At 50.1% G+C, this 26,086-nt stretch overlaps 2 protein-coding genes across 2 annotated transcripts; both read right to left on the bottom strand.

Annotated features, from left to right (window-relative positions):
- Window positions 1-5,297: 5,297 nt before the first annotated feature.
- Window positions 5,298-5,663, bottom strand: LOC138504899 (glutamate-rich protein 1-like). Its single transcript, XM_069625303.1, has one exon. The coding sequence runs from the start codon at window positions 5,661-5,663 to the stop codon at window positions 5,298-5,300; it is 366 nt and encodes a 121-aa protein (XP_069481404.1).
- Window positions 5,664-5,746: 83 nt separating this feature from the next.
- Window positions 5,747-6,238, bottom strand: LOC138504898 (prothymosin alpha-like). The gene has a single exon (XM_069625302.1). It carries the CDS (start codon window positions 6,236-6,238, stop codon window positions 5,747-5,749), a length of 492 nt encoding a protein of 163 aa, XP_069481403.1.
- Between the last annotated feature and the right edge of the window lie 19,848 nt (window positions 6,239-26,086).

The following is a 26,086-nucleotide window of genomic DNA, read 5'->3' as shown; positions in this document are numbered from 1 at the left end:
CCAGGGAAAGACTAAGTGCAACCCAAAGACACCAAGATGCTCTGTAAACCGTCGCTGAAACACCAGGGAAAGACTAAGTGCAACCCAAAGACACCCGGATGCTCCATGAACTGTCACTAAAACACCAGGGAAAGACTAAGTGCAACCCAAAGACACCAGGATGCTCCATGAACTGTCACTAAAACACCAGGGAAAGACTAAGTGCAACCCAAAGACACCAGGATGCTCCGTGAACTGTCGCTGAAATAACAGGGAAAGACTAAGTGCAACCCAAAGACTCCAGGATGCTCCGTGAACTGTCGCTGAAATACCAGGGAAAGACTAAGTGCAACCCAAAGACTCCAGGATGCTCCGTGAACTGTCGCTGAAATACCAGGGAAAGACTAAGTGCAACCCAAAGACACCCGGATGCTCCATGAACTGTCGCTGAAATACCAGGGAAAGACTAAGTGCAACCCAAAGACACCAGGATGCTCCGTGAACTGTCGCTGAAATAACAGGGAAAGACTAAGTGCAACCCAAAGACTCCAGGATGCTCCGTGAACTTTCGCTGAAACACCAGGGAAAGACTAAGTGCAACCCAAAGACACCCGGATGCTCCATGAACTGTCGCTGAAATACCAGAGAAAGACTAAGTGCAACCCAAAGACACCAGTATGCTCTGTGAACTGTCGCTGAAATGCCAGGAAGCCAAATATTCATATTGCCTCTTGGCGTGTTTGTGGAACTGAGCTTCCTATCCCGCAAAAGAAAGTTCTAACCAAAAGAAGGTCTCTGCCCTTATCTAATGGTTGCAGCTTTTGGGAAGGCTTCCTTTAACCTGGTGAAGGAAGAAAGGTCCTCAAGCAAGTCTCAGTCCAACTTGGGTCCATCCTATCCTCTATCTTCCTCTCTACCTGTGGTGTTCCCCATGGGTCTAACCTCTCGCCCTGGCTTTTTAAACCAATACCTGGCAACTCTCGCCCACTGCATTGCCATTTTCTGCTCAAATTTCCAGTGCTACGCTGACGACACTCAACTCATTTTCAGGCTGCCCTCGGCCACCTTCTCTCCGTCTCTCATCTCTGATTGCCTAACTGCCATTCAAGATTGGTGTGCTGACAATGATCTTTGTCTGAATGCCAGCAAGACGGAGACCCTCCTCATCGGCACTACTTCACCATCCTTTCCCCTCACTCCCTGGCCGTCCTCCTACCCCCACCTGCGAGGCTAAGAACCTCTGGGTCATCTTTGGCTCCACACTTTTCTTCTCCACCCACATCTCTGATGTTTCTAAAAAGTCAAACTTCCTACTGCACCTCCTTTCTCTGCCTTTCCTCTCCTTCCCTCAGAAGCTCACTGTCTCCCAAGCTCTCGTTCTCTCTAGCTTGGACTATTGTAACAGCCTCTTTCTAAATCTACCTGCCTCTACTCTCCGCCCTCTGCAAATAAACCAGAACAGGACTACGAGACTTGTCCTTGGCCTCAAGCCCTGGGATCGTATCTCTCCACTGGCTCCCAGTGGATGCAAGGGTTAAATTCAAAACCCTCTGCATTGTCCACAAGGCTTTCTGGGGCCTGGGTCCACAATACATTCAGCTATCCCTCCGCAAATACCTCCTCGCTCAAGCTCTTCGCTCCTCTACCTCCAACTCCATCAGGGTCAAATGTTTTTCAAAGAAAGGAGCTGGGGGTAGATCTCTGTCTTCGGCTGGGGCCTCCCTCTGCAACAGCCTCACTGCCACTCTAAAACTTGAGGAGACCATCTCCGGTTCCGGAAGCACCTCAAGACCATCCTCTTTGCTTCTGCCTTCACTCCCCCTCTCCCCTGCTGATCTGTTCTCACTTGGCACCATGCATCTGGCCACCCTCTGTCCTCTGGGCCCAGCTACCTGCTCACCCTGCCATCCTGCCATACTGCTTCCGGGCCATCCCTTGCACTGGGGTCTGTATCTGTACCATACAGTCCCCCCCTTTTTCTTCCTGCACTTATCAGACCTACCCTGTCTGCTGCCTTAAACCCAGCAATTGCCACTTGCCGGCTGTACTACCACAGTCTGTTGCCTTTATTATGTATTTATTTATTATTATTTATCTGTTTCACCTTTGTTCCGCATTTTCCACTTCTCCCCCTTCCATGCACTTTTCCTCTCCCCCCTCTCCCATGCACTTGCGCGTTCTCAATGTCACTGGGCCTAGTAAGATCGTTGTTTTGTTCTCCCCTGTTCCCCTCCCTTGCCTTGTCGCGCTCTGAAACACTTGTGTACTGTTAGCTCTTTTGCTATATTTTGGGACTGTAAACCTTTCATTTTCAATGTGTTTTATTTTTGTGTTCTTTGGATATGAAGTTTTAAAACAACTCCAAGGCATCATATTTTTCTTGCATGTCACACAGCACCTTCAGTGCAGTGGCACAGGGATGTTTTGTAGTGTATTAGATGTTGATATTGAGATGCTCCTACTAGTAGAATGTTTTCCAACTGTCTGTGTATATAAATGTATATTCTTTTACCAAGAAACCTTGAGTAAGTGTTTGTTTGAATCACTGGGATTGCTGCCCCTTTGTGTAACCTCTTGTACTGCTCACTTTACTTTTGAGATTAGTATGGCTGCTCACCCACTGCTACCACTTTACTGTGTAGTACAAGCTTGTACCAAAGGTGACATTGTACTTACACTTGTAGTCTTAATTGTCTGTAGTGTTCCCAAAGGGTGCTGCATGTGAGTCTGCCTAACACTGGTGTACAGTGGTGAGGATGAAGTATAGTTGTTACACTGAGTGCTGATTTTACCTTTGTTCAAATAACCCTCACAAGGCTAAGCACCACTGGAGAAGCAATTGTTTTATCATGCCTGATATGGGTAGCTACAAACAGGAGACCCCAGTCACTTTAACAGTCGATCAATTGAGAGAAATGTGTAAAGCTAGAAATCTCACTGTAAAAGGCAAAAAGGTTGAATTGATAGAAAAGTTGTTGGAATATCCCAAGGTTTAAATACCTTCTCTCAGACCGACTACTGTCTCCCAGAGCATGTAAAGTTAAAACTGAATTTACTAGTCTTTTAAATGTACAGACCCAGCACACCCTATCTTACTATAGCGAGCTGGAGGGGTTGCATAGCATTCCCTTAGTCTAAACACTCATGTGACAGTCAAATGTTACCCTTTCCCTCTTGAAATGGCTGGTGGCAGTGGTTTAATACAAACTACCATGATTTTTCCCGCCCGCGAACCCCGGTAGCTAAAGCTCTGGTCAGTCATGTTTTCCAATATGGCGCCCAAGACCCCTCTGTAAAAAAAGACTCTGGTCATCTTCTTTCGCCATTTCTTTTAGGAAATGTCCTTCTTGTGTTTAACTCTTTCCTTCATACCTAAGGTACTGTGCAAACACGGTCAGGAAATCCTTTCTGTGCAGTGTAAGTTTGTGAAACTTTCCCAACTTCGAATGCGTGCCCTTCACTAAACCGACATATAACTTTTCATCTGACCAACTACTTCTAAAAACCGTGGCAAAGACTTAACCGTTTACTACCAGAACTGTGCTGTCCTATCCAAGACTCTGAACCATTGACTTTGGCCCAGGCCTATTGAATTGAATTGTTGGTTGTAGTGAACTGAAACTATTTGCCCTACCTCTGAAAGTATTTGTGCTTTAATTCTTTTAACCTTGTCTTTTTACCCTTTTTTAAAGTAACAGAAGTCCCATTTTGCTCACACTTCAGGGGAGCTGAACTTGTTCAGTAACTTATTGGTTGTGTATTGTAGTATACTAGTGTGTGATGTTGAGATGCTCTTGCTAGTGGAATGTTTTGCAACAGACCGTGTAAATAAATGTATACTCTTTTACCAAGAAACCTTGAGTAAGTGTTTGTTTGAATCACTGTGATTGCTAACCCTTTGTGTAACCTCTTGTACTGCTCACTTTACTCTTGAGATAAGTCCGGCTGCTCAGCCACTGCTACCACATTACTGTGTAGTACAGCCGTGTACCAAAGGAGAAATTGTACTGATACTTGTAGTCTTAATTGTGTGTAGTGTTCCCAAAGGGTACTAAATGTGATTCTGCCTAACATGTACGAGTGTGATAGAAATAAAATATCAAATCAATTCAATTCAATACTTGGCTTTTAAGTTTCTCCAGGACAGTCCACGGTCTGCTGGCCTTGCCGTGCCACCTCAAACATATAGAATTTGGAGGGTATCCAGCTCATGCTCCAGCATTCCAGCCTCAGCGAGGACCTGGTCCTCTGCTGCTCAGCCGAGCGAGGGAGCGGTGGGTCCTCTGGTTTACCAGACCGCTCCCGCTCTTCTTCCCAGGGACTCGCTCTCGGTCCCCTGCTTTGCCTCCCTGGCCAGGAGATATCTTTGCTGCTGGGAAGTCGCTCGTCCGCATTGCTCTGTCACCTGCCTTGGGCCATCCAGGCCTGCAGTCACTGCCATGATCTGACTGTCCAGTGCCCTTCCACTTACCATCTCCATCTTTCTCCCTTTCTCCTTCTCAACCTCCTCTCCACGACCTCTTTGTCAAGGATGGGAAACACTTCCACCAACCACCAATCAACTGCTTACAACCTCTAGTCCTCTGATGTTCTTTTTCCACCTACTTATATATTGCATCCTGCTAACCCCTCCCACCGACCTCCTGCTGTCTTGCACACTGCTGCTCACTGTCTCCACCAACTTCCTTTAACTTGCTGCCATTTGCTCCCTGATACCCTATCACACCTCTCCAGCTGGCTCCTACATATTGTCACCAGTCAGTCTCATCCAGCTCTTTCTGAAACTTCTCTATATTACCGCAAACCTCCTCCCTTGCACCTGTAACCTCCTCACTACTCTCTTCTAGACCTCTCCCAAAGTCCTCCGTGCTATTGCCACCCTCCTCTTCAGTGTCTCTAGTCTTGGAGTCCTCTGTGCTATCGCCACCCTCCTCCTCAGTGTGTCTAGTCTTGGAGTCCTCCGTTTTATCGCCACCCTCCTCCTCAGTGTGTCTAGTCTTGGAGTCCTCCGTGCTATCGCCACCCTCCTCCTCAGTGTCTCTTGTCTTGGAGTCCTCCGTGCTATCGCCACCCTCCTTCTCAGTGTGTCTAGTCTTGTAGTCCTCCATGCTATCGCCACCCTCCTACTCAGTGTCTCTAGTCTTGGCTTCGTCTGTGCTATTGCCACCCTCCTCCTCAGAGTGTTTAGTCTTGGAGTCCTCCGTGCTATCGCCACCCTCCTCCTCAGTGTCTCTAGTCTTGGCTTCCTCTGTGCTATCGGCACCCTCCTCCTCAGTGTGTCTAGTCTTGGAGTGCTTCGTGCTATCGCCACCCTCCTCCTAGGTGTGTCTAGTCTTGGAGTCCTCCGTGCTATCACCACCCTCCGCCTCAGTGTCTCTAGTCTTGGAGTCCTCTGTGCTATCGCCACCCTCCTCCTCAGTGTGTTTAATCTTGGCTTCCTCCGTGCTATCGCCACCCTCCTCCTCAGTGTCTGTAGTCTTGGCTTCCCCCGTGCTATCGCCACCCTCCTCCTCAGTGTCTCTAGTCTTGGAGTCCTCAGTGCTATCTCCACCCTCCTCCTCAGTGTGTTTAGTCTTGGCTTCCTCTGTGCTATCACCACCCTCCTCCTCAGTGTCTCTAGTCTTGGCTTCCTCCGTGCTATCGCCACCCTCCTCCTGAGTGTCTCTAGTCTTGGCTTCCTCCATGCTATCGCCACCCTCCTCCTCAGTGTTTCTAGTTTGCAGTCCTCGGTGCTATCGTCAATCTCCTCCTCAGTGTCTCTAGTCTTCTAATCCTCTGTGCTATCACCAAACTCCTCTTCAGTGTTTCTAGTCTTGGCTTCCTCCGTGCTATCGCCACCCTCCTCCTCAATGTCTCTAGTCTTGGCTTCCTCCGTGCTATCGCCACCCTCCTCCTCAGTGTCTCTAGTCTTGGCTTCCTCTGTGCTATCGCCACCCTCCTCCTCAGTGTCTCTAGTCTTGACTTCCTCTGTGCTATCGCCACCCTCCTCCTCAGTGTCTGTAGTCTTGGCTTCCTCTGTGCTATCGCCACCCTCCACCTCAGTGTCTCTAGTCTTGGCTTCCTCCGTGCTATCACCACCCTCCTCCACAGTGTCTCTAGTCTGGGCTCCCTCTGTGCTATCGCCACCCTCCTCCGCAGTGTCTCTAGTCTTGGCTTCCTCCATGCTATCCCCACCCTCCTCCTCAGTGTCTCTAGTCTTGGCTTCCTCCGTGCTATCGCCACCCTCCTCTGCAGTGGCTCTCGTCTTGGCTTCCTCCATGCTATCGTCACCCTCCTCCTCAGGGTCTCTAGTCTTGCTTCCTCCCTGCTATCGCCACCCTCCTCCGCAGTGTCTCTAGTCTTGGATTCCTCCGTGCTATCGCCACCCTCCTCCTCAGTGTCTCTAGTCTTGGAGTCCTCCGTGCTATTGTCACCCTCCTCCACAGCGTCTCTAGTCTTGGCTTCCTCTGTGCTATCGCCACTCTCCTCCTCAGTGTCTCTAGTCTTGGCTTCCTCCCTGCTATCGCCACCCTCCTCCGCAGTGTCTCTAGTCTTGGCTTCCTCCATGCTATCACCACCCTCCTCCTCAGGGTCTCTAGTCTTGGCTTCCTCCCTGCTATCGCCACCCTCCTCCGCAGTGTCTCTAGTCTTGGCTTCTTCCGTGCTATTACCACCCTCCTCCTCAGTGTCTCTAGTCCTGGAGTCCTCCGTGCTATCGCCACCCTCCTCAGTGTTTCTAGTCTTGGCTTCTCCGTGCTATCACCACCCTCCTCCTCAGTGTCTCTAGTCTTGGCTTCCTCCGTGCTATCGCCCACTTCCTCCTCAGTGTCTCTAGTATTGGAGTCCTCCGTGCTATCGCCACCCTCCTCCTCAGTGTCTCTAGTGTTGGAGTCCTCCGTGCTATCGCCACCCTCCTCCTCAGTGTCTCTAGTCTTGGAGTCCTCTGTGCTATCGCCACCCTCCTCCTCATTGTCTCTAGTCTTGGCTTTCTCCATGCTATCGCCGCCCTCCTCCTCAGTGTGTCTAGTCTTGGCTTCCTCCGTGCTATCGCCACCCTCCTCCTCAGTGTCTCTAGTCTGGGCTTCCTCCGTGCTGTCGCCACCCTCCTCCTCAGTGTCTCTAGTCTGGGCTTCCTCCATGCTATCACCATCCTCCTCCTCAGTGTCTCTAGTCTTGGAGTCCTCCATGCTAGCACACCCCTCCTCCTCAGTGTCTCTAGTCTTGGAGTCCTCAGTGCTATCTCCACCCTCCTCCTCAGTGTGTTTAGTCTTGGCTTCCTCTGTGCTATCACCACCCTCCTCCTCAGTGTCTCTAGTCTTGGCTTCCTCCGTGCTATTGCCACCCTCCTCCTCAGTGTCTCTAGTCTTGGCTTCCTCCATGCTATCGCCACCCTCCTCCTCAGTGTTTCTAGTTTGCAGTCCTCAGTGCTATCGCCAACCTCCTCCTCAGTGTCTCTGGTCTTCTAGTCCTCTGTGCTATCACCAAACTCCTCTTCAGTATTTCTAGTCTTGGCTTCCTCCGTGCTATCGCGAACCCTCCTACTCAATGTCTCTAGTCTTGGCTTCCTCCGTGCTATCGCCACCCTCCTCCTCAGTGTCTCTAGTCTTGGCTTCCTCCGTGCTATCGCCACCCTCCTCCTCAGTGTCTCTAGTCTGACTTCCTCTGTGCTATCGCCACCCTCCTCCTCAGTGTCTGTAGTCTTGGCTTCCTCTGTGCTATCGCCACCCTCCTCCTCAGTGTCTCTAGTCTTGGCTTCCTCCGTGCTATCACCACCCTCCTCCACAGTGTCTCTAGTCTGGGCTCCCTCTGTGCTATCGCCACCCTCCTCCGCAGTGTCTCTAGTCTTGGCTTCCTCCATGCTATCCCCACCCTCCTCCTCAGTGTCTCTAGTCTTGGCTTCCTCCGTGCTATCGCCACCCTCCTCTGCAGTGGCTCTCGTCTTGGCTTCCTCCATGCTATTGTCACCCTCCTCCTCAGGGTCTCTAGTCTTGCTTCCTCCCTGCTATCGCCACCCTCCTCCGCAGTGTCTCTAGTCTTGGATTCCTCCGTGCTATCGCCACCTTCCTCCTCAGTGTCTCTAGTCTTGGAGTCCTCCGTGCTATTGTCACCCTCCTCCACAGCTTCTCTAATCTTGGCTTCCTCTGTGCTATCGCCACCCTCCTCCTCAGTGTCTCTAGTCTTGGGTTCCTCCCTGCTATCGCCACCCTCCTCTGCAGTGTCTCTAGTCTTGGCTTCCTCCATGCTATCACCACCCTCCTCCTCAGGGTCTCTAGTCTTGGCTTCCTCCCTGCTATCGCCACCCTCCTCCGCAGTGTCTCTAGTCTTGGCTTCTTCCGTGCTATCACCACCCTCCTCCTCAGTGTCTCTAGTCCTGGAGTCCTCCGTGCTATCGCCACCCTCCTCAGTGTTTCTAGTCTTGGCTTCTCCGTGCTATCACCACCCTCCTCCTCAGTGTCTCTAGTCTTGGCTTCCTCCGTGCTATCGCCCACTTCCTCCTCAGTGTCTCTAGTATTGGAGTCCTCCGTTCTATCACCACCCTCCTCCTCAGTGTCTCTAGTGTTGGAGTCCTCCGTGCTATCGCCACCCTCCTCCTCAGTGTCTCTAGTCTTGGAGTCCTCTGTGCTATCGCCACCCTCCTCCTCATTGTCTCTAGTCTTGGCTTTCTCCATGCTATCGCCGCCCTCCTCCTCAGTGTGTCTAGTCTTGGCTTCCTCCGTGCTATCGCCACCCTCCTCCTCAGTGTCTCTAGTCTGGGCTTCCTCCGTGCTATCGCCACCCTCCTCCTCAGTGTCTCTAGTCTGGGCTTCCTCCATGCTATCACCATCCTCCTCCTCAGTGTCTCTAGTCTTGGAGTCCTCCATGCTAGCACACCCCTCCTCCTCAGTGTCTCTAGTTTTGGCTTCCTCCGTGCTATCGCCACCCTCCTCTTCAGTGTCTCTAGTCTGGGCTTCCTCCATGCTATCACCATCCTCCTCCTCAGTGTCTCTAGTCTTGGAGTCCTCCATGCTAGCACACCCCTCCTCCTCAGTGTCTCTAGTCTTGGAGTCCTCAGTGCTATCGCCACCCTCCTCCGCAGTGTCTCTAGTCTTGGCTTCCTCCGTGCTATCACCACCCTCCTCCACAGTGTCTCTAGTCTGGGCTTCCTCCGTGCTATCGCCACCCTCCTCCTCAGTGTCTCTAGTCTTGGCTTCCTCAGTGCTATCGCCACCCTCCTCCTCAGTGTGTCTAGTCTTGGCTTCCTCCGTGCTATCGCCACCCTCCTCCTCAGTGTCTGTAGTCTGGGCTTCCTCCGTGCTATCGCCACCCTCCTCCTCAGTGTCTCTAGTCTTGGCTTCCTCCATGCTATCACCATCCTCCTCCTCAGTGTCTCTAGTCTTGGAGTCCTCCATGCTAGCACACCCCTCCTCCTCAGTGTCTCTAGTTTTGGCTTCCTCCCTCCTATCGCCACCCTCCTCCTCAGTGTCTCTAGTCATGGAATCCTCCCTGCTATCGCCACCCTCCTCCTCAGTGTCTCTAGTCTTGGCTTCCCCCGTGCTATCGCCACCCTCCTCCTCAGTGTGTCTAGTCTTGGCTGCCTCCGTGCTATCGCCACCCTCCTCCTCACCTCTGCCTGACTGGGACATTTCAATTGTATAATGCTCTCCTCCCTCATTTGTGGCTGGGCTTTGGGCGAGTGGATGCACCTGTGTCCTGTAATGGGGGCGGTATTGAGGTGTGTTGTTTCTAGGTGTCCCTGGCCTCACTAAGGTCATAGACCAAGCCTTCATCTGGACTGTCCTCCATTTGGACCAATCCTTATCCTTCCCCAGAATATTCTGGTCCTGCTTAGACCCAAGTTTCCTGTTTCCTGAACATGCGAATTACATGCAGGAACTACTCTTGATAAGCGTTCCCTGAAAGTGTGAGAAACTTGCTGGGTGATGGAATTGCCACATTGTGTCCTCAGCAAGGCAGCACTCTGCCAGGAGACAATGGATGAGTAACTTTCCATCACCTGCAGTTAAATCCCTGCAGGTCTCTGGGAGCAAAGGGTGTGAAAGACTCCCTCTCTTCCACAGCAAGGCTGGCCACAGTGGCAGGGGAGGGGTGTATGTGTGTAATTGAATTTTAAGTGGTATCTTTTGTCACCTTGATACTGTCTGTGTCCTCTAAACTGAGGAGGGGGCTGTAGCCAATTTCCCTGTGGCTGTCTACTTCCTTGGGGTAGGAGTGGGAGGGCTGACATTGGATTTTATTGTTTAAAGTGCAGACCTAGCTCGAGCGCAGCAGAGCGCTGTACAGAGTGTAGGTATCCAGCATGTGTGCTGGCCCCTTTTAACAGTAGGTCTGTGCGTCAGTATGTGCGTCCATTGGAATTAGTCCTTGGTCAGATGTTGCTGAAAGACGATCCTTCCCGTGGTCTGTCAGCTTGGGGAGGTGCCTCACTCCCCCTCCCGCACCCCCGTCCACCCCCAGTAAAAGGCAGGGGACTTCATCGGATGAGATACTGCGTCTCGTGAGTCTACTCAACGTGCACGAGCTTTTGAGACTTGTTGGGCCTTACCTAAGCAAAGCTTGCTGTGAACAGTATACGCATGTTCTCAGAAGTGCACTGGCAACCAGCCAAATAAAGGGCACAACACTTGCCAACAAGACCCATTCCAATATGTTTGTGTTTATCCAGTACTGGTTTTTCTTTGCATTCTGTGACTTGCAGTCTGAGTTGTATATTGGGAAAAGTCCCAGAATGCAAAGAAAAAAAACAGGACTGGATAAGCACCTACAGATTGGAATGGGTAATGTTGGCAACTCTTTGCATTATAATACAAACTACAGATGATGTACTCTCACAGTATAGCACGGTCTTCTGCACAGAAAGTACTCTCGGAGCCTAGTGTTGTGTCCTACAGTTGAAGTAATCTTTGTCCCTCATACTGTGTCCTGAATGTGCAGTACTCTCTTGGTCAGTAGTATGACCAGCAGATGCAGTTCTGTCTGGGCCTAGTGCTGCGTCCTTCAGCTTGAGTGCACTTTGTACCTATTACGGTGTCTGCAGATGTAGTACTCTTTGGGCCTGGTACTGAGTCATGCAGTTGGAAAGCATTCTCTCCTTAGTACTGTGGCTGCAGACGTGGTTCACACTGTCCCAAGTACTGTGAGCTGCAGTTAGATTCCTCTATGAGTGTAGTACGGCGTCCTGCAGATGCAGTACTCTCTGTCCCAAGCATTGTGTGTTGCAGAGGCAGTATTCTCTGGGCTTAGTGTTGTGTGCTGCAGATGCAGTACTACTCTGTACCAGGAATTGTGTGCTGCAGATGCAGCACTCTGTGTCCCAAGCATTGTGTGCTGCAGATGCAGTACTCTCTGTCCTTAATACTGTGTGCTGCAGATGCAGTACCCTCTGTCTAAAGCGTTGCGTGCTGCAGAGCGCTGGGTGCTGCAGATGCAGTACTCTCTGACCCAAGTGCTGGGTGCTGCAGATACAGTACTACTCTGTACCAACAATTGTGTGCTGCAGATGCAGTACTCTCTGTACTTAATACTGTGTGCTGCAGATGCAGTACCCTCTGTCTAAAGCGTTGCGTGCTGCAGAGCGCTGGGTGCTGCAGATGCAGTACTCTCTGACCCAAGTGCTGGGTGCTGCAGTTACAGTACTACTCTGTACCAACAATTGTGTGTTGCAGATGCAGTACCCTCTGTCCCAAGCATTATGACCTGCAGATGTAGTTGCAATGCTCTTAGTCCCAAGCATCGTGTGCTGCAGATGCAGTTGCAGTGCTCTCTGTCCCAAGCATTGTGTGCTGCAGATGTGTGCTGCAGATGCAGTACTCTCTGTCCTTAATACTGTGTGCTGCAGATGCTGTACTCTCTGTCCCAAGCATTGTGTGCTGCAGATGCAGTACCCTCTCTCCCAAGCATTGTGTTCTGCAGATGCAGTACTCCCCTTCCCAAGCATTGTGTGCTGCAGATAAAGTGCTTTCTGTCCAAAGCATCATGTGCTGCAGATGCAGTTGTCTCTGGGCTTAGTTGCTGTGTGCTGAAGAGGCAGTAATATCTGCAGATCCAGTCTTCTCTGAGCTTAGTGCTGTCTGCTGCAGATGCCGTGTTCTCTGAGTTTAGTGCTGTGCGCTGCAGATGCAGTACTCTCTGTCCCAAGCATCATGTGCTGCAGATGCAGTTGTCTCTGGGCTTAGTTGCTGTGTGCTGAAGAGGCAGTAATATCTGTCCCAAGCGTTGTGGGTATCAGGTAAAATCCCCATCAATAATATTGTCATATATATGGTCGTCGGGAACGGCCATAGGCAATATTATTAGTGGGAAACAGTTTTGGGGTAAATGGTGCATCGTTTGTGGAGGTGTCCCCCGCTCCCTTTAAAGATATATGGGGGTTCTGCCCCCGTGGGTTCTGTGGGGTAATATCACTGCAAAAAAGATGGCAACATTTTTGAATGGCGATATTTTTGTGGGGATATTATCACATTGAACAGTACTCTCTGTCCTTATTACCATGTGCTGCAGATGCAGTTCTCTCTGTCCCAAGCTGTCAAAGCATTGTGTGCTGCAGATGCAGAATTGTCTGTCCCAAGCGTTGTGTGCTGCAGATGTGTTCTCTGAGCTTAGTGCTGTGTGCTGAAGATTCAGTACTCTCTGCCCCAATTGTTGTGTGCTGCAGATGCAGTACTATCTGTCCCAAGTGTTGTGTGCTGCAGATCCAGTACTCTCTGTCCCAAGCGGCGTGTGCTGCAGATGCAGTTCTCTCTCTCCCAAGCATTGTGTGCTGCAGATGCAGTACTCTCTGTCCCAGGCGGATGTAGTGTTCTCTCGGCTTAGAGCTGAGTGCTGAAGATGCAGTACCTTCTGGCTCAGACCTCTGTCCGGCACTTGAACTAGTCAATGGTCTAGTACTCTAGCCTCAAGTTGAAGTACTCTCTACCCCCCGTACTCTGTGCTGCAGTGGTACTACTCTATATCCCAAGCATTGTGTGCTGCAGATGAAGTACTCTCTGTTCCAAGCGTTGTGTGCTGCAGATGCAGTACTCTCTGTCACAAGCATTGTGGGCTCCAGATGCAGTACTCTCTGTAAATACCATTTGCTGCAGATGGAGTACTCTCTGTCCCAAGCGTTGTGTGATGCAGGTGCAATACTCTCTGTCCCAAGTAGTGTGTGCTGCAGATGCAGTACTCTCTGTCCCAAGCATTGTGTGCTGCTGTTGCAGTGTTCTCTGTGTTTAGTGCTGTGTGCTGCAGATGGAGTACTCTCTGTCCCAAGCGTTGTGTGTCTCAGATGTAGTGTTCTCTGGGTTTAGTGCTGTATGCTGCACATGCAGTACTCTCTGTCCCAAACGTGTGCTACAGATGCAGTACACTCTGTCCCAAGCGGTGTGTGCTGCAGATGCAGTACTCTCTGTCCCAAGCTTTGTGTGCTGCAGATGCAGTGTTCTCTGGGTTTAGTGCTGTGTGCTGCAGATTCAGTAATCTCTTCCCAAGCATTGTGTGCTGCAGATGCTTTGTTCTCTAGCTTTAGTGCTGTGTGCTGCAGATGCAGTACTCTCTTCCCAAGCGGTGTGTGCTGCAGATGCAGTGTTCTCTGGGTTTAGTGCTGTGTGCTGCAGATTCAGTACTCTCTGTCCCAAGCGGTGTGTGCTGCAGGTGCAGTACTTTCTGTCCCAAGTGTTGTGTGCTGCAGATTTGACCAGGTACTGCTTATTATTGTCTGCCTTTCCATTTTGCATGTTAGTATTTAGAAAGTGTTATTTGGTGATTTGCCTAGTGTTTTGTTGTTACATGTTCAAGGCTTCGCCTATGTTGAGGATACACTAGAACCGGGATTGCACCTTCCTCATACCTCCCTTCTCGTGTTTATTTTGTTCCAAGCGGCGTGTGCTGCAGATGCAGTGTTCTCTGGGCTTAGAGCTGAGTGCTGAACATGCAGTGCCTTCTGGCTCAGTCCCGCACTTGAACTACTCTCTGGTCTACTACGCTAGCCTGCAGTTGGAGTATCCACTATCCCTAGTACTCTGTGCTGTAGAGGCACTGACCTCTGTCCCAAGCCTTGTGTGCTGCAGATGCAGTACTCTCTGTCCCAAGCGGTGTGTGCTGCAGTTAGATTCCTCTATGAGTGTAGTACGGCGTCCTGCAGATGCAGTACTCTCTGTCCCAAGCATTGTGTGTTGCAGAGGCAGTATTCTCTGGGCTTAGTGTTGTGTGCTGCAGATGCAGTACTACTCTGTACCAGGAATTGTGTGCTGCAGATGCAGCACTCTGTGTCCCAAGCATTGTGTGCTGCAGATGCAGTACTCTCTGTCCTTAATACTGTGTGCTGCAGATGCAGTACCCTCTGTCTAAAGCGTTGCGTGCTGCAGAGCGCTGGGTGCTGCAGATGCAGTACTCTCTGACCCAAGTGCTGGGTGCTGCAGATACAGTACTACTCTGTACCAACAATTGTGTGCTGCAGATGCAGTACTCTCTGTACTTAATACTGTGTGCTGCAGATGCAGTACCCTCTGTCTAAAGCGTTGCGTGCTGCAGAGCGCTGGGTGCTGCAGATGCAGTACTCTCTGACCCAAGTGCTGGGTGCTGCAGATACAGTACTACTCTGTACCAACAATTGTGTGCTGCAGATGCAGTACTCTCTGTACTTAATAATGTGTGAGGCAGATGCAGTACCCTCTATCCCAAGCATTGTGTGTTGCAGATGCAGTACCCTCTGTCCCAAGCATTATGACCTGCAGATGTAGTTGCAATGCTCTTAGTCCCAAGCATCGTGTGCTGCAGATGCAGTTGCAGTGCTCTCTGTCCCAAGCATTGTGTGCTCCAGATGCAGTACTCTCTGTCCTTAATACTGTGTGCTGCAGATGCTGTACTCTCTGTCCCAAGCATTGTGTGCTGCAGATGCAGTACCCTCTCTCCCAAGCATTGTGTTCTGCAGATGCAGTACTCCCCTTCCCAAGCATTGTGTGCTGCAGATAAAGTGCTTTCTGTCCAAAGCATCATGTGCTGCAGATGCAGTTGTCTCTGGGCTTAGTTGCTGTGTGCTGAAGAGGCAGTAATATCTGCAGATCCAGTCTTCTCTGAGCTTAGTGCTGTCTGCTGCAGATGCCGTGTTCTCTGAGTTTAGTGCTGTGCGCTGCAGATGCAGTACTCTCTGTCCCAAGCATCATGTGCTGCAGATGCAGTTGTCTCTGGGCTTAGTTGCTGTGTGCTGAAGAGGCAGTAATATCTGTCCCAAGCGTTGTGGGTATCAGGTAAAATCCCTATCAATAATATTGTCATATATATGGTCGTCGGGAACGGCCATAGGCAATATTATTAGTGGGAAACAGTTTTGGGGTAAATGGTGCATCGTTTGTGGAGGTGTCCCCCGCTCCCTTTAAAGATATATGGGGGTTCTGCCCCCGTGGGTTCTGTGGGGTAATATCACTGCAAAAAAGATGGCAACATTTTTGAATGGCGATATTTTTGTGGGGATATTATCACATTGAACAGTACTCTCTGTCCTTATTACCATGTGCTGCAGATGCAGTTCTCTCTGTCCCAAGCTGTCAAAGCATTGTGTGCTGCAGATGCAGAATTGTCTGTCCCAAGCGTTGTGTGCTGCAGATGTGTTCTCTGAGCTTAGTGCTGTGTGCTGAAGATTCAGTACTCTCTGCCCCAAGTGTTGTGTGCTGCAGATGCAGTACTATCTGTCCCAAGTGTTGTGTGCTGCAGATCCAGTACTCTCTGTCCCAAGCGGCGTGTGCTGCAGATGCAGTTCTCTCTCTCCCAAGCATTGTGTGCTGCAGATGCAGTACTCTCTGTCCCAGGCGGATGTAGTGTTCTCTCGGCTTAGAGCTGAGTGCTGAAGATGCAGTACCTTCTGGCTCAGACCTCTGTCCGGCACTTGAACTAGTCAATGGTCTAGTACTCTAGCCTCAAGTTGAAGTACTCTCTACCCCCCGTACTCTGTGCTGCAGTGGTACTACTCTATATCCCAAGCATTGTGTGCTGCAGATGAAGTACTCTCTGTTCCAAGCGTTGTGTGCTGCAGATGCAGTACTCTCTGTCACAAGCATTGTGGGCTCCAGATGCAGTACTCTCTGTAAATACCATTTGCTGCAGATGGAGTACTCTCTGTCCCAAGCGTTGTGTGATGCAGGTGCAATACTCTCTGTCCCAAGTAGTGTGTGCTGCAGATGCAGTACTCTCTGTCCCAAGCATTGTGTGCTGCTGTTGCAGTGTTCTCTGTGTTTAGTGCTGTGTGCTGCAGATGGAGTACTCTCTGTCCCAAGCGTTGTGTGTCTCAGATGTAGTGTTCTCTGGGTTTAGTGCTGTATGCTGCACATGCAGTACTCTCTGTCCCAAACGTGTGCTACAGATGCAGTACACTCTGTCCCAAGCGGTGTGTGCTGCAGATGCAGTACTCTCTGTCCCAAGCTTTGTGTGCTGCAGATGCAGTGTTCTCTGGGTTTAGTGCTGTGTGCTGCAGATTCAGTAATCTCTTCCCAAGCATTGTGTGCTGCAGATGCTTTGTTCTCTAGCTTTAGTGCTGTGTGCTGCAGATGCAGTACTCTCTTCCCAAGCGGTGTGTGCTGCAGATGCAGTGTTCTCTGGGTTTAGTGCTGTGTGCTGCAGATTCAGTACTCTCTGTCCCAAGCGGTGTGTGCTGCAGGTGCAGTACTTTCTGTCCCAAGTGTTGTGTGCTGCAGATTTGACCAGGTACTGCTTATTATTGTCTGCCTTTCCATTTTGCATGTTCGTATTTAGAAAGTGTTATTTGGTGATTTGCCTAGTGTTTTGTTGTTACATGTTCAAGGCTTCGCCTATGTTGAGGATACACTAGAACCGGGATTGCACCTTCCTCATACCTCCCTTCTCGTGTTTATTTTGTTCCAAGCGGCGTGTGCTGCAGATGCAGTGTTCTCTGGGCTTAGAGCTGAGTGCTGAACATGCAGTGCCTTCTGGCTCAGTCCCGCACTTGAACTACTCTCTGGTCTACTACGCTAGCCTGCAGTTGGAGTATCCACTATCCCTAGTACTCTGTGCTGTAGAGGCACTGACCTCTGTCCCAAGCCTTGTGTGCTGCAGATGCAGTACTCTCTGTCCCAAGCGGTGTGTGCTGCAGATGGAGTACTCTGTCCCAATCGTTATCTGCTGCAGATGCAGTACTCTCTGCCCCAAGCATTGTGTGCTGCAGATGCAGTACTCTCTGCCCCAAGCATTGTGTGCTGCAGATGCAGTTCTCTCTCTCCCAAGCATTGTGTGCTGCAGATGCAGTACTCTCTGCCCCAAGCATTGTGTGCTGCAGATGCAGTACTCTCTGTAAATACCATTTGCTGCAGATGGAGTACTCTCTGCCCCAAGCATTGTGTGCTGCAGATTCAGTTCTCTCTCTACCAAGCATTGTGTGCTGCAGATGCATTGTTCTCTTGGCTTAGTGCTGTGTCCTGCACTTGAGCTGGTCTCTGGTCTAGTACCCTAGCCTGCGATTGGAGTACTCTCTACCCCTAGTACTCTGGTCTGCAGAGGCACTACGCTGGGCCTAGTATTATGCTCTGTGGTTGTAGTCCTCTCTCAGGCCGGTATCTGAATAAGAACGAGCTTGGAAGAACTCCATCCCTGAGTCCAGTTCCCTCTGGTACTATGGACTAAATGGGGCCGCCTCTGAGGACGAGGCCAGTCCCCCCGTGAGTAATGCAGATGTAGTCCTCTCTCAGGCTGGTATCTGAATATGAACGAGCTTGGAAGAGCTCCATCCCTGAGTCCAGTTCCCTTGGGTTCTATGGTCTAAATGGGGGCTCCTCTGAGGACGAGGCCAGTCCCCCCGTGAGTACTGCAGAATTAGTCCTATCTCGTGCCGGTATCCGAGTAAGAACGAGCTGGGAAGAACTCCATCCCTGAGTCCAGTTCCCTCGGGTTCTATGGACTAAATGGGGCCTCCTCTGAGGACGAGGCCAGTCCCCCGTGAGTACTGCAGATGTAGTCCTATCTCGGGCCGGTATCTGAATAAGAACGAGCTGGGAAGAACTCCATCCCTGAGTCCAGTTCCCTCGGGTTCTATGGTCTAAATGGGGGCTCCTCTGAGGACGAGGCCAGTCCCCCCGTGAGTACTGCAGATGTAGTCCTATCTCGGGCCGGTATCTGAATAAGAACGAGCTGGGAAGAACTCCATCCCTGACTCCAGTTCCCTCGGGTTCTATGGACTAAATGGGGCCTCCTCTGAGGACGAGGCCAGTCCCCCCGTGAGTACTGTAGATGTATTCCTATCTCGGCTGGTATCTGAATAAGAACGAGCTGGGAAGAACTCCATCCCTGAGTCCAGTTCCCTCGGGTACTATGGACTAAACGGGGCCGCCTCTGAGGACGAGGCCAGTCCCCCCGTGAGTACTGCAGATGTAGTCCTCTCTCAGGCCGGTATCTGAATAAGAACGAGCTGGGAAGAACTCCATCCCTGAGTCCAGTTCCCTCGGGTACTACGGACTAAATGGGGCCGCCTCTGAGGACGAGCCAGTCCCCCCGTGAGTACTGCAGATGTAGTCCTATCTCGGGCTGGTATCTGAATAAAAACGAGCTGGGAAGAACTCCATCCCTGAGTCCAGTTCCCTCGGGTACTATGGACTAAATGGGGCCGCCTCTGAGGACGAGCCAGTCCCCCCGTGAGTACTGCAGATGTAGTCCTATCTCGGGCTGGTATCTAAATAAGAACGAGCTGGGAAGAACTCCATCCCTGAGTCCAGTTCCCTCGGGTACTATGGACTAAATGGGGGCTCCTCTGAGGACGAGGCCAGTCCTCCTGTGAGTACTACTGCAGTGTGTGTGCGCGAGTTCTGCAGTTACACTCATACTGGCAACTTGAGCAAGAGCATAATTGCCATGTGTGTCTGTGCAGCTGAAATGTGGCTTCCTCCTAGTACATGGCAGCCCACTGCAGTAAGGTACACAGCAAGCTAGAGAAGCATTGCCAGTCTTCCGTAGCGTCGGCATGCTTCGCGTGACTGTGTGTGCGCTGCAGCGCCCTGTACATGAGCATGCAGACCTCTGCCATGGCCGCGTGCAGCAGTTCAAGCCTCTTAAAACTATCACTGAGTTTAAGGACTGGAAAGCACGGCTGTTAAGAATTGGGTATACGTGGGGCGATGTCTCCCCGGGACCCCCAACTGCTGTGTCACAAAGTGATGACAGGAAGAAGTGACTCTACCAAGTCAGTGGTCTCGTTGGTAAGCAGCTGTTACTGCGTGGATACAGGTTCGGGAGCGAGGAGCACTGTCTGTTTAGGAAGAGGAATTGCTCCAGATCCCAAATACTGGAGCTCATTCTGAGTATACCGGTATCTTGGCGGTAGAGCCGCCAGGATACCGGCATCTGGTACTTACCGTTACCGGCACCTGGTCTAGCGGCATTGCTGCTGGATTATGGGTGCCGATGGAGCAGTGTTAATACCCATTCATGAAGTCCCATAGGAGAGGATTTGAGTGGATATGCAGTCGTTTCCTCTTCAAACTATTTCTCCTCATCAGACTCCAGTCTTATCCATTGTTCTTCCAGACACTTACCACCTCCAAAATCCTTCCAACTGCTCCTTCTTCAAACACCCATCAAGCTGGACTGAAGCAGTGGGCTTACATAGCCTAAGGTGCCTCCCCCTGGGTTGTCCTGCCAGCATGGGTTTGCACCTGTGTGTGTTGATTCATGAAGGTCAAGGATTGGTGGATCTTAATTTGCACACATGCATTCATTGAGAACCTTGTGGACCGGACCAAGCCCACAAATGGCTGGTCCACTTTTAAGACGGATTTCCGAACTCTGACCTGGTGGGCAGAGGTTCAGAAAGCCAGCCTAGTTTATTGGAACAGGGTAACCTCTGGACAAGCCAGGCCAATCAAGGTAGCTATGGCAGGTGGTCAAGACTAACTCTCAGGAGGGGTGAGGGTGACTGAAAGACCTCAATGAGCACACAGAGCAAGGACGCTTACAAATTACTCCCAGACAGGTGTATATATCAAAAATATAAACACATTTATTACAAAGCCTTTGTAACTCAACACACAGTAAAAGAATCACAGCAATACTATCAAACCAACACAACACAATCAATACAAGATATATACCAGACCATTGGGGTCTAAAGGGTTAAAGGCACCAATTATGTTTACAACCTAGAGGGGAAGAAAAATAGGCAGTGCAGATAGTCTTTAGTCACCTTCAACATCAAGCACACACCTAACTAAGAGGCAGTCCAAACCCTACGAAGAGAGGAGCCTTATGCTCAATAGTACATGTAGGGCTGGCGAACGCGGTTGTTCCAATGGGCAAAACGGGGTCTCTTCAGGGGTCTCTAGCAGCTCAGGAAGGTGGGTGAGGAGATGAAGAATAGATTCCCACTATTCGAGGAGGGCCTCCACTTGAAGGCAGAGGTGATTCCAAGGTTCGGGAATAGGGTGCTAATTCACACTAGCAGTGGAAAGGAAAGGGACCGCCAGAGACCACCCATGCGTAAAAACAGATGGAGGTGCTAGGAGCCACTAGTTAAGGTTAGGGTTACTCACTGGCCCAGACACACTCTGGACCTAACTTCGCCAGTTGGGTCCACTGCGGCTGCAGGTTCGAATGCGACAAAAAGGATGTCTCTGCGGCTTTCAGTTCCGGCGATGCAGCGATGATTCCCAAACGTGACAGTGGCGATTTCTCCACTCCTGGTGGAGGGATCAGGCCAGTTTAACTGCAGCAGGCTTCAGGGACAAGAGGGTCACAGATGCAGCGTATCTGCAAAGATTGTCGCTTCGGCTGGGCAACACAGTAACTGCGTTTACTCCGGTCCTGACGCACTCGTCTCACTTCAGACCTGGGAATGCCAAGTGTTCGCAATTCGGTGTGAGGGTGCAGGAGACACAGAGCTAGAAGTATACCAAATTTTGAGGGCCTCCCAAAACAACAGTGGAGACAGAGAAAAGGTCCTCTGTGAGCTAGTCAGCCCACTGGTTGGCCCAGGGACACTTCCGAGAAGGCTTACTTGCAGGTTTTGTTGAAGGTGCCGAGAATAGTTGGTCCCACTACCCCAATGGGTTGAAGCGTCTTCGCAGACCTTCTAGGACGACGAGATGCAGAGGGGTCCCACGGGATGACAGCGGGCTCAGGGTGCCAAACCTTCCAGCGGTTCACCAGCGGTTCCTTGGCTTCTTAGTTTCAGGATACTTGGATCCTATCTTTTGTTCAGTGAGAACGCCAGAGATCGACATGGTATGGGTGTTTTCAGCCTCCTCTTATCCAAAGTTCCCTTCGCACCAAAACGGAGAGGACCCAATGGGAGATCTGCTCACAAATACACAATCCATACGTGGACCAATCATGGACCGGACCACAGTGGTCCCAGGCATTCACAGCACTCCAGACTCTCTGGTAAGAGCGGTTAAAATGGCAGGAAAGGGTTAAAATTACATGAAAAGATAAGCTGCCACCAGCCCTGTCCATGACACATCTGCACATCTCCTAAAAAGTCCTATGAAAGTATCTAGGGTCTTTGGAAATGACTATGAGACCCAGGTGCACTGCACTGTAAGGTACATTGTGCACTTGTTACATGTTGCAGAAAAGTTGCAACATTGGAAAAGGACTAAATAAACAAAGTCTCCCAGTACTGACCATCTTAAGGGCATGTCAGTTTCCCCTTAAGAGGTGAGCGAAAGCCCAGAAGAGTGCAGTTGAAGGCTGTGCTTGTCTGGCAAAACAGCAGCAAAAGGTTTGGGGATATACAACTGGAGGGAAGATAAGATTACATATAAAAATTAAATCTTTCCTAACATCCACCATTTTGGATTTTACTTGTGTGTTGGATATGGGCGTCTGGGGGCTGCAGGACCTGCCATATGGTATTGTCAATGGAGGTATCTCACGGACCATTGTGAAGCCAAAAGTTAGTGGTTTCATATTCCCGGCTCTATTGGCCTCCACTTCATTTGTGATGCGAGTACAGCCAGCAGTATCAGGCATTCTCGGCTCGACAACTAATCCACTCTGTGAACCACACAGAGAGTCTCTACATCTCCTGGGGTGTCACAGAGACCTATGAGCAAAGTCACATTAGATACCTATGGTGTGAGGGGGCCATTGCGTGCACCGGGGGGGTGGATTCCACAAGCTGTGTATTGTCTGTATTTGTGATGGCCACAAGTCCCACTTTCGTACATGGGCAATGCCAGCATTTATTGCCCCTCTCTACCAGTGGGAGCCCTGGCCACTGGCAATACATCTGATTTAGCAAAGAGACCTTGGTGTGGTCTACCATGGTCACAGTGATTTATGTCTCAAGTAGATGAGGTGCAGCCAAGTTTATTCCTTAAAATGTGAAGAAATATGCATTTTCAATAACCAGACAGACTCAAAGGAGATGGTAAAATACTGCTATAATCTCAATAAGTAAAGCAGGGCGAATAAACACTCATCAGTTCAACTCATGGAGAATCACACTGTATACTCATTTAGTTCTAGCATATGTAATGCTAGATGCGTCATCTATGACGTCATCCTACGTGGCAAACTTCAAAAACCTATCAATTATACCTTATATTAGGGGATCATCGCTACATCTAACAAATGTGCGTGTTAGTTCTTCATTGGTGGGCTCTTTTCTGTGAGACACACCCTGAGCTACTTCTAATCACATGGTATAAGATAATCATCACAGCAGAAAATGTGGCAGTGGACTAATACTTTGCAAGATTGTATGTAAAAGTACATGGCAGGCTATTCTAATTGGTTGGCAACCCAAATCCAACCTTGGACATTGGGCTTGCTAGCAGCACATACATAGAAACGAAACCCAGGTGGTTGGAGAAATGTCAGCTCGCCCCTTGTTTCCCCAATTAGGCTACCCTCTCTCATCGGTAGGCCTCATGCCAGTGTCTTCTGTTAGAAGGTTGACCTTGCCAATCTGCACTGTCTCAGGACATTTGAGGGAGTGTATGTACACTGCTATCTTAGCTCCAGGCCTAATGAATAGCCCTTGTTTGCGAGCTCTTCCACGTGCTGTAAAACCATCTATTTGTCCATATGGACAGTGCTTTTACCCTTATTTGATTCAGCTTTTGCTGGGTGCAGCACACCTTTAGGCCTTGAGAGACTTGCTCACTCTACCTACATATTGGGCCTCATTACGACCCAGGCGGTAAGTTACCGCCTGGGCCGTGACTTAACCACCATGGCGTAAACTACGTTTACGCCCTGGTGGTAGGCGGACTTACCGCCCCATTCCGAGGTCGGCGGGGCGGTAAGTCCCCAATCCCCATTTACCCTTCCCCATTCCCATTTTTGCCCCATAGGGCATAATGGGAGTGGGGAAGGCGTTAATTACGCCACCGTAAATTACGGTGGCGTAATTAACTCCATGGTCCCTTAACGCCATGGATTTTAACACCTGCTAAAGCAGGTGTTAAAACCTCCATGGCGCTAAGGGACCTCGTACTCAGGCGGTAAGGGTCGGCGCTGTTTACGCTGCCGTAAACCCCTTACCGCCTGGGTCGTAATGAGGCCCATTGATTTTATACCTTTTAATCATCCAATATTTGGCATCAGCAAATGTTCACGTTCCTCCAAATCTTTGGAAAATATGTCCTTGCGCATTGTCTGCTCGTAGACTCCCTTTTCATCTCTCGAAATAGCATCCTGGGATCAAAGACATTGTACTCACCTGTTTTGCAAAGAAAACAGCTTCTTAATCATCTTTCCATGTTAAAAGTATGAGCTCGCATTTTGAGGTAGTTGGGTTGATTGACATGAGTCGTCGTCCATCTTGTTCTGCTGGTAGTCCTAAACGTTGCATATATACCTCTTACAAGCAAGCTTCTTCGTATTCTTTCTTCCTTGCGTTTCAGTATATTTATAGTTGCTGACAGTGAACATTTCCTTCTTCTTTGTATTCGTAAATACTGCATCATGGAGTACATGTTTCTCTTAGTGCTTTAGTTAGATCGTTATTCTAAAGTATTTTCATATTGTTTCAAAATAGGTTCATATATCTTCTTTCGGACATTCTTTTACTGTTATTAGACTTTGTTTAATGTACATCTATGTCGCGCACCATTTTATCCATGGCTGACTTTCGACAACTCAGCAAGGGACATCCTTTGTTGATAGGTTTCCTCCATTATTTCAACGTGAGGATATCTTCTGAATGTCTGCCTGAGTGCATATTGTTTTTCATACAGTCGACGTGGTATGGACATGTCGCATAACTGTGTGAATGGGTTCCCAATTACTCATTCATTTCTTAGCAGAAACTTCTTAGCTTCGGACGGATAATTAATGAGATCATTAGTGGACAACTATAAGTTGCTCAGAATAACTTTGGCAACTTTCCTGAAGTTACTCAAAGCTTTCTATGAGGACAAGCACAGGACACCAGTCAGAATGTCATCAAAGAACACTCCAAGAGCACCAGCAGCTTTCCGTACAGTGAAAGAACCCTCCACTCTAATAGGCATCCCAGATAAGTTAATCGCAACTCAAAACTTAGTGTGGCCATATGAACATAGTCGGGTAAACCTAGAGCCCGCTTACTCACCCTCGACTCGATCTTACCTAGAGCCTGCTTCCACACCCTCGACTCGATCTTACCCAGAGCCCGATTCCACACCCTCGACTCTAACTTAGTGCGGTCATAGGAACACAGTCAGGTAAACCTAGAACCCGCTTCCACACCCTCGACTCGATCTTACCTAGAGCCTGCTTCCACACCCTCGACTCGATCTTACATAGAGCCCACTTGCACACCTTCGACTAAATCTCAATGCGGCCATAGGCACACAGTCAGGTAAACCTAGAGCCCGTTTCCACACCCTCGACTCGATCTTATCTAGAGCCCGCTGCCCAATCCTCGACTCGATCTTACCCAGAGTTTGCTTTGTTTCCACACCCTCGACTCGATCTTACCTAGAGCCTGCTTCCACACCCTCGACATGATCTTACCTAGAGCCCGCTTGCACTTCCACACCCTCAACTCGATCTTACCTAGAGCCTGCTTCCACACCCTCGGCTCGATCTTACCTAGAGCCTGCTTCCACACCCTCGACTCGATCTTACCTAGAGCCCGCTTCCACACCCTCAACTCGATCTAACCTAGAGTCCGCTTCGACACCCTCAACTCGATCTTACCTAGAGCCCGCTTCCACACCCTCGACTCGATCTTACCTAGAGCCTGCTTCCAATTCCACACCCTCGACACGATCTTACCTAGAGCCTGCTTCCACACCCTCGACTCGATCTTACCTAGAGCCTGCTTCCACACCCTCGACTCGATCTTACCTAGAGCCTGTTCCACACCCTTGGCTCGATCTTGCATAGAGCCTGCTTCCACACCCTGAACTCGATCTTACCTAGAGCCCACTATCACACCCTTGACTCAATCTTATCTAGAGCCCACTTCCACACCCTTGACTCGATCTTACCTAGAGCCTGCTTCCACACCCTCGACTCGATCTTACCTACATCCCGCTTCCACACCCTCGACTCGATCTTACCTAGAGCCCACTTCCACACCCTCGACTCGATCTTACCTAGATCCCGCTTCCACACTCTCGGCTCGATCTTACCTAGAGACCGCTTCCACACCCTCGACTCGATCTTACCTCGAGCCTGCTTCCACACCCTCGACTCGATCTTACCTAGAGTCCGCTTCCACACCCTCGACTCGATCTTACCTAGAGCCCGCTTCCACACCCTCGACTTGATCTTACCTAGAGCCCGCTTTCACACCCTCAACTAGATCTTACATAGAGCCTGCTTCCACACCCTCGACTCGATCTCACCTAGAGCCTGCTTCCACACCCTCGACTCGATCTTACCTAGAGCCTGCTTCCACACCCTTGACTCGATCTTACCTAGAGCCCGCTTCCACACCCTCGAATCAATCTTACCTAGAGCGCGCTTCCACACCCTCGACTCAATCTTACCTAGAGCCTGCTTCCAAAATCTCGACTCGATCTTACCTAGAACCTGCTTCCACACCCTCGACTCAATCTAACCTAGAGCCCACTTCCACACCCTCGCCTCGATCTTATATAGAACCCACTTCCACACCCTCGACTCAATCTTACCTAGAGCCTGCTTCCACACCCACGACTCGATCTTACCTAGAACCTGCTTCCACACCCTCGACTCGATCTTACCCAGAGCCTGATTC

This window comes from Ambystoma mexicanum, chromosome 11 (genome assembly GCF_040938575.1).
Source record: "Ambystoma mexicanum isolate Mex_15411 chromosome 11, UKY_AmexF1_1, whole genome shotgun sequence".
NCBI classification, from domain to species: Eukaryota; Metazoa; Chordata; class Amphibia; order Caudata; family Ambystomatidae; genus Ambystoma; species Ambystoma mexicanum.
This window is presented reverse-complemented; position numbering and strand designations above follow the sequence as displayed.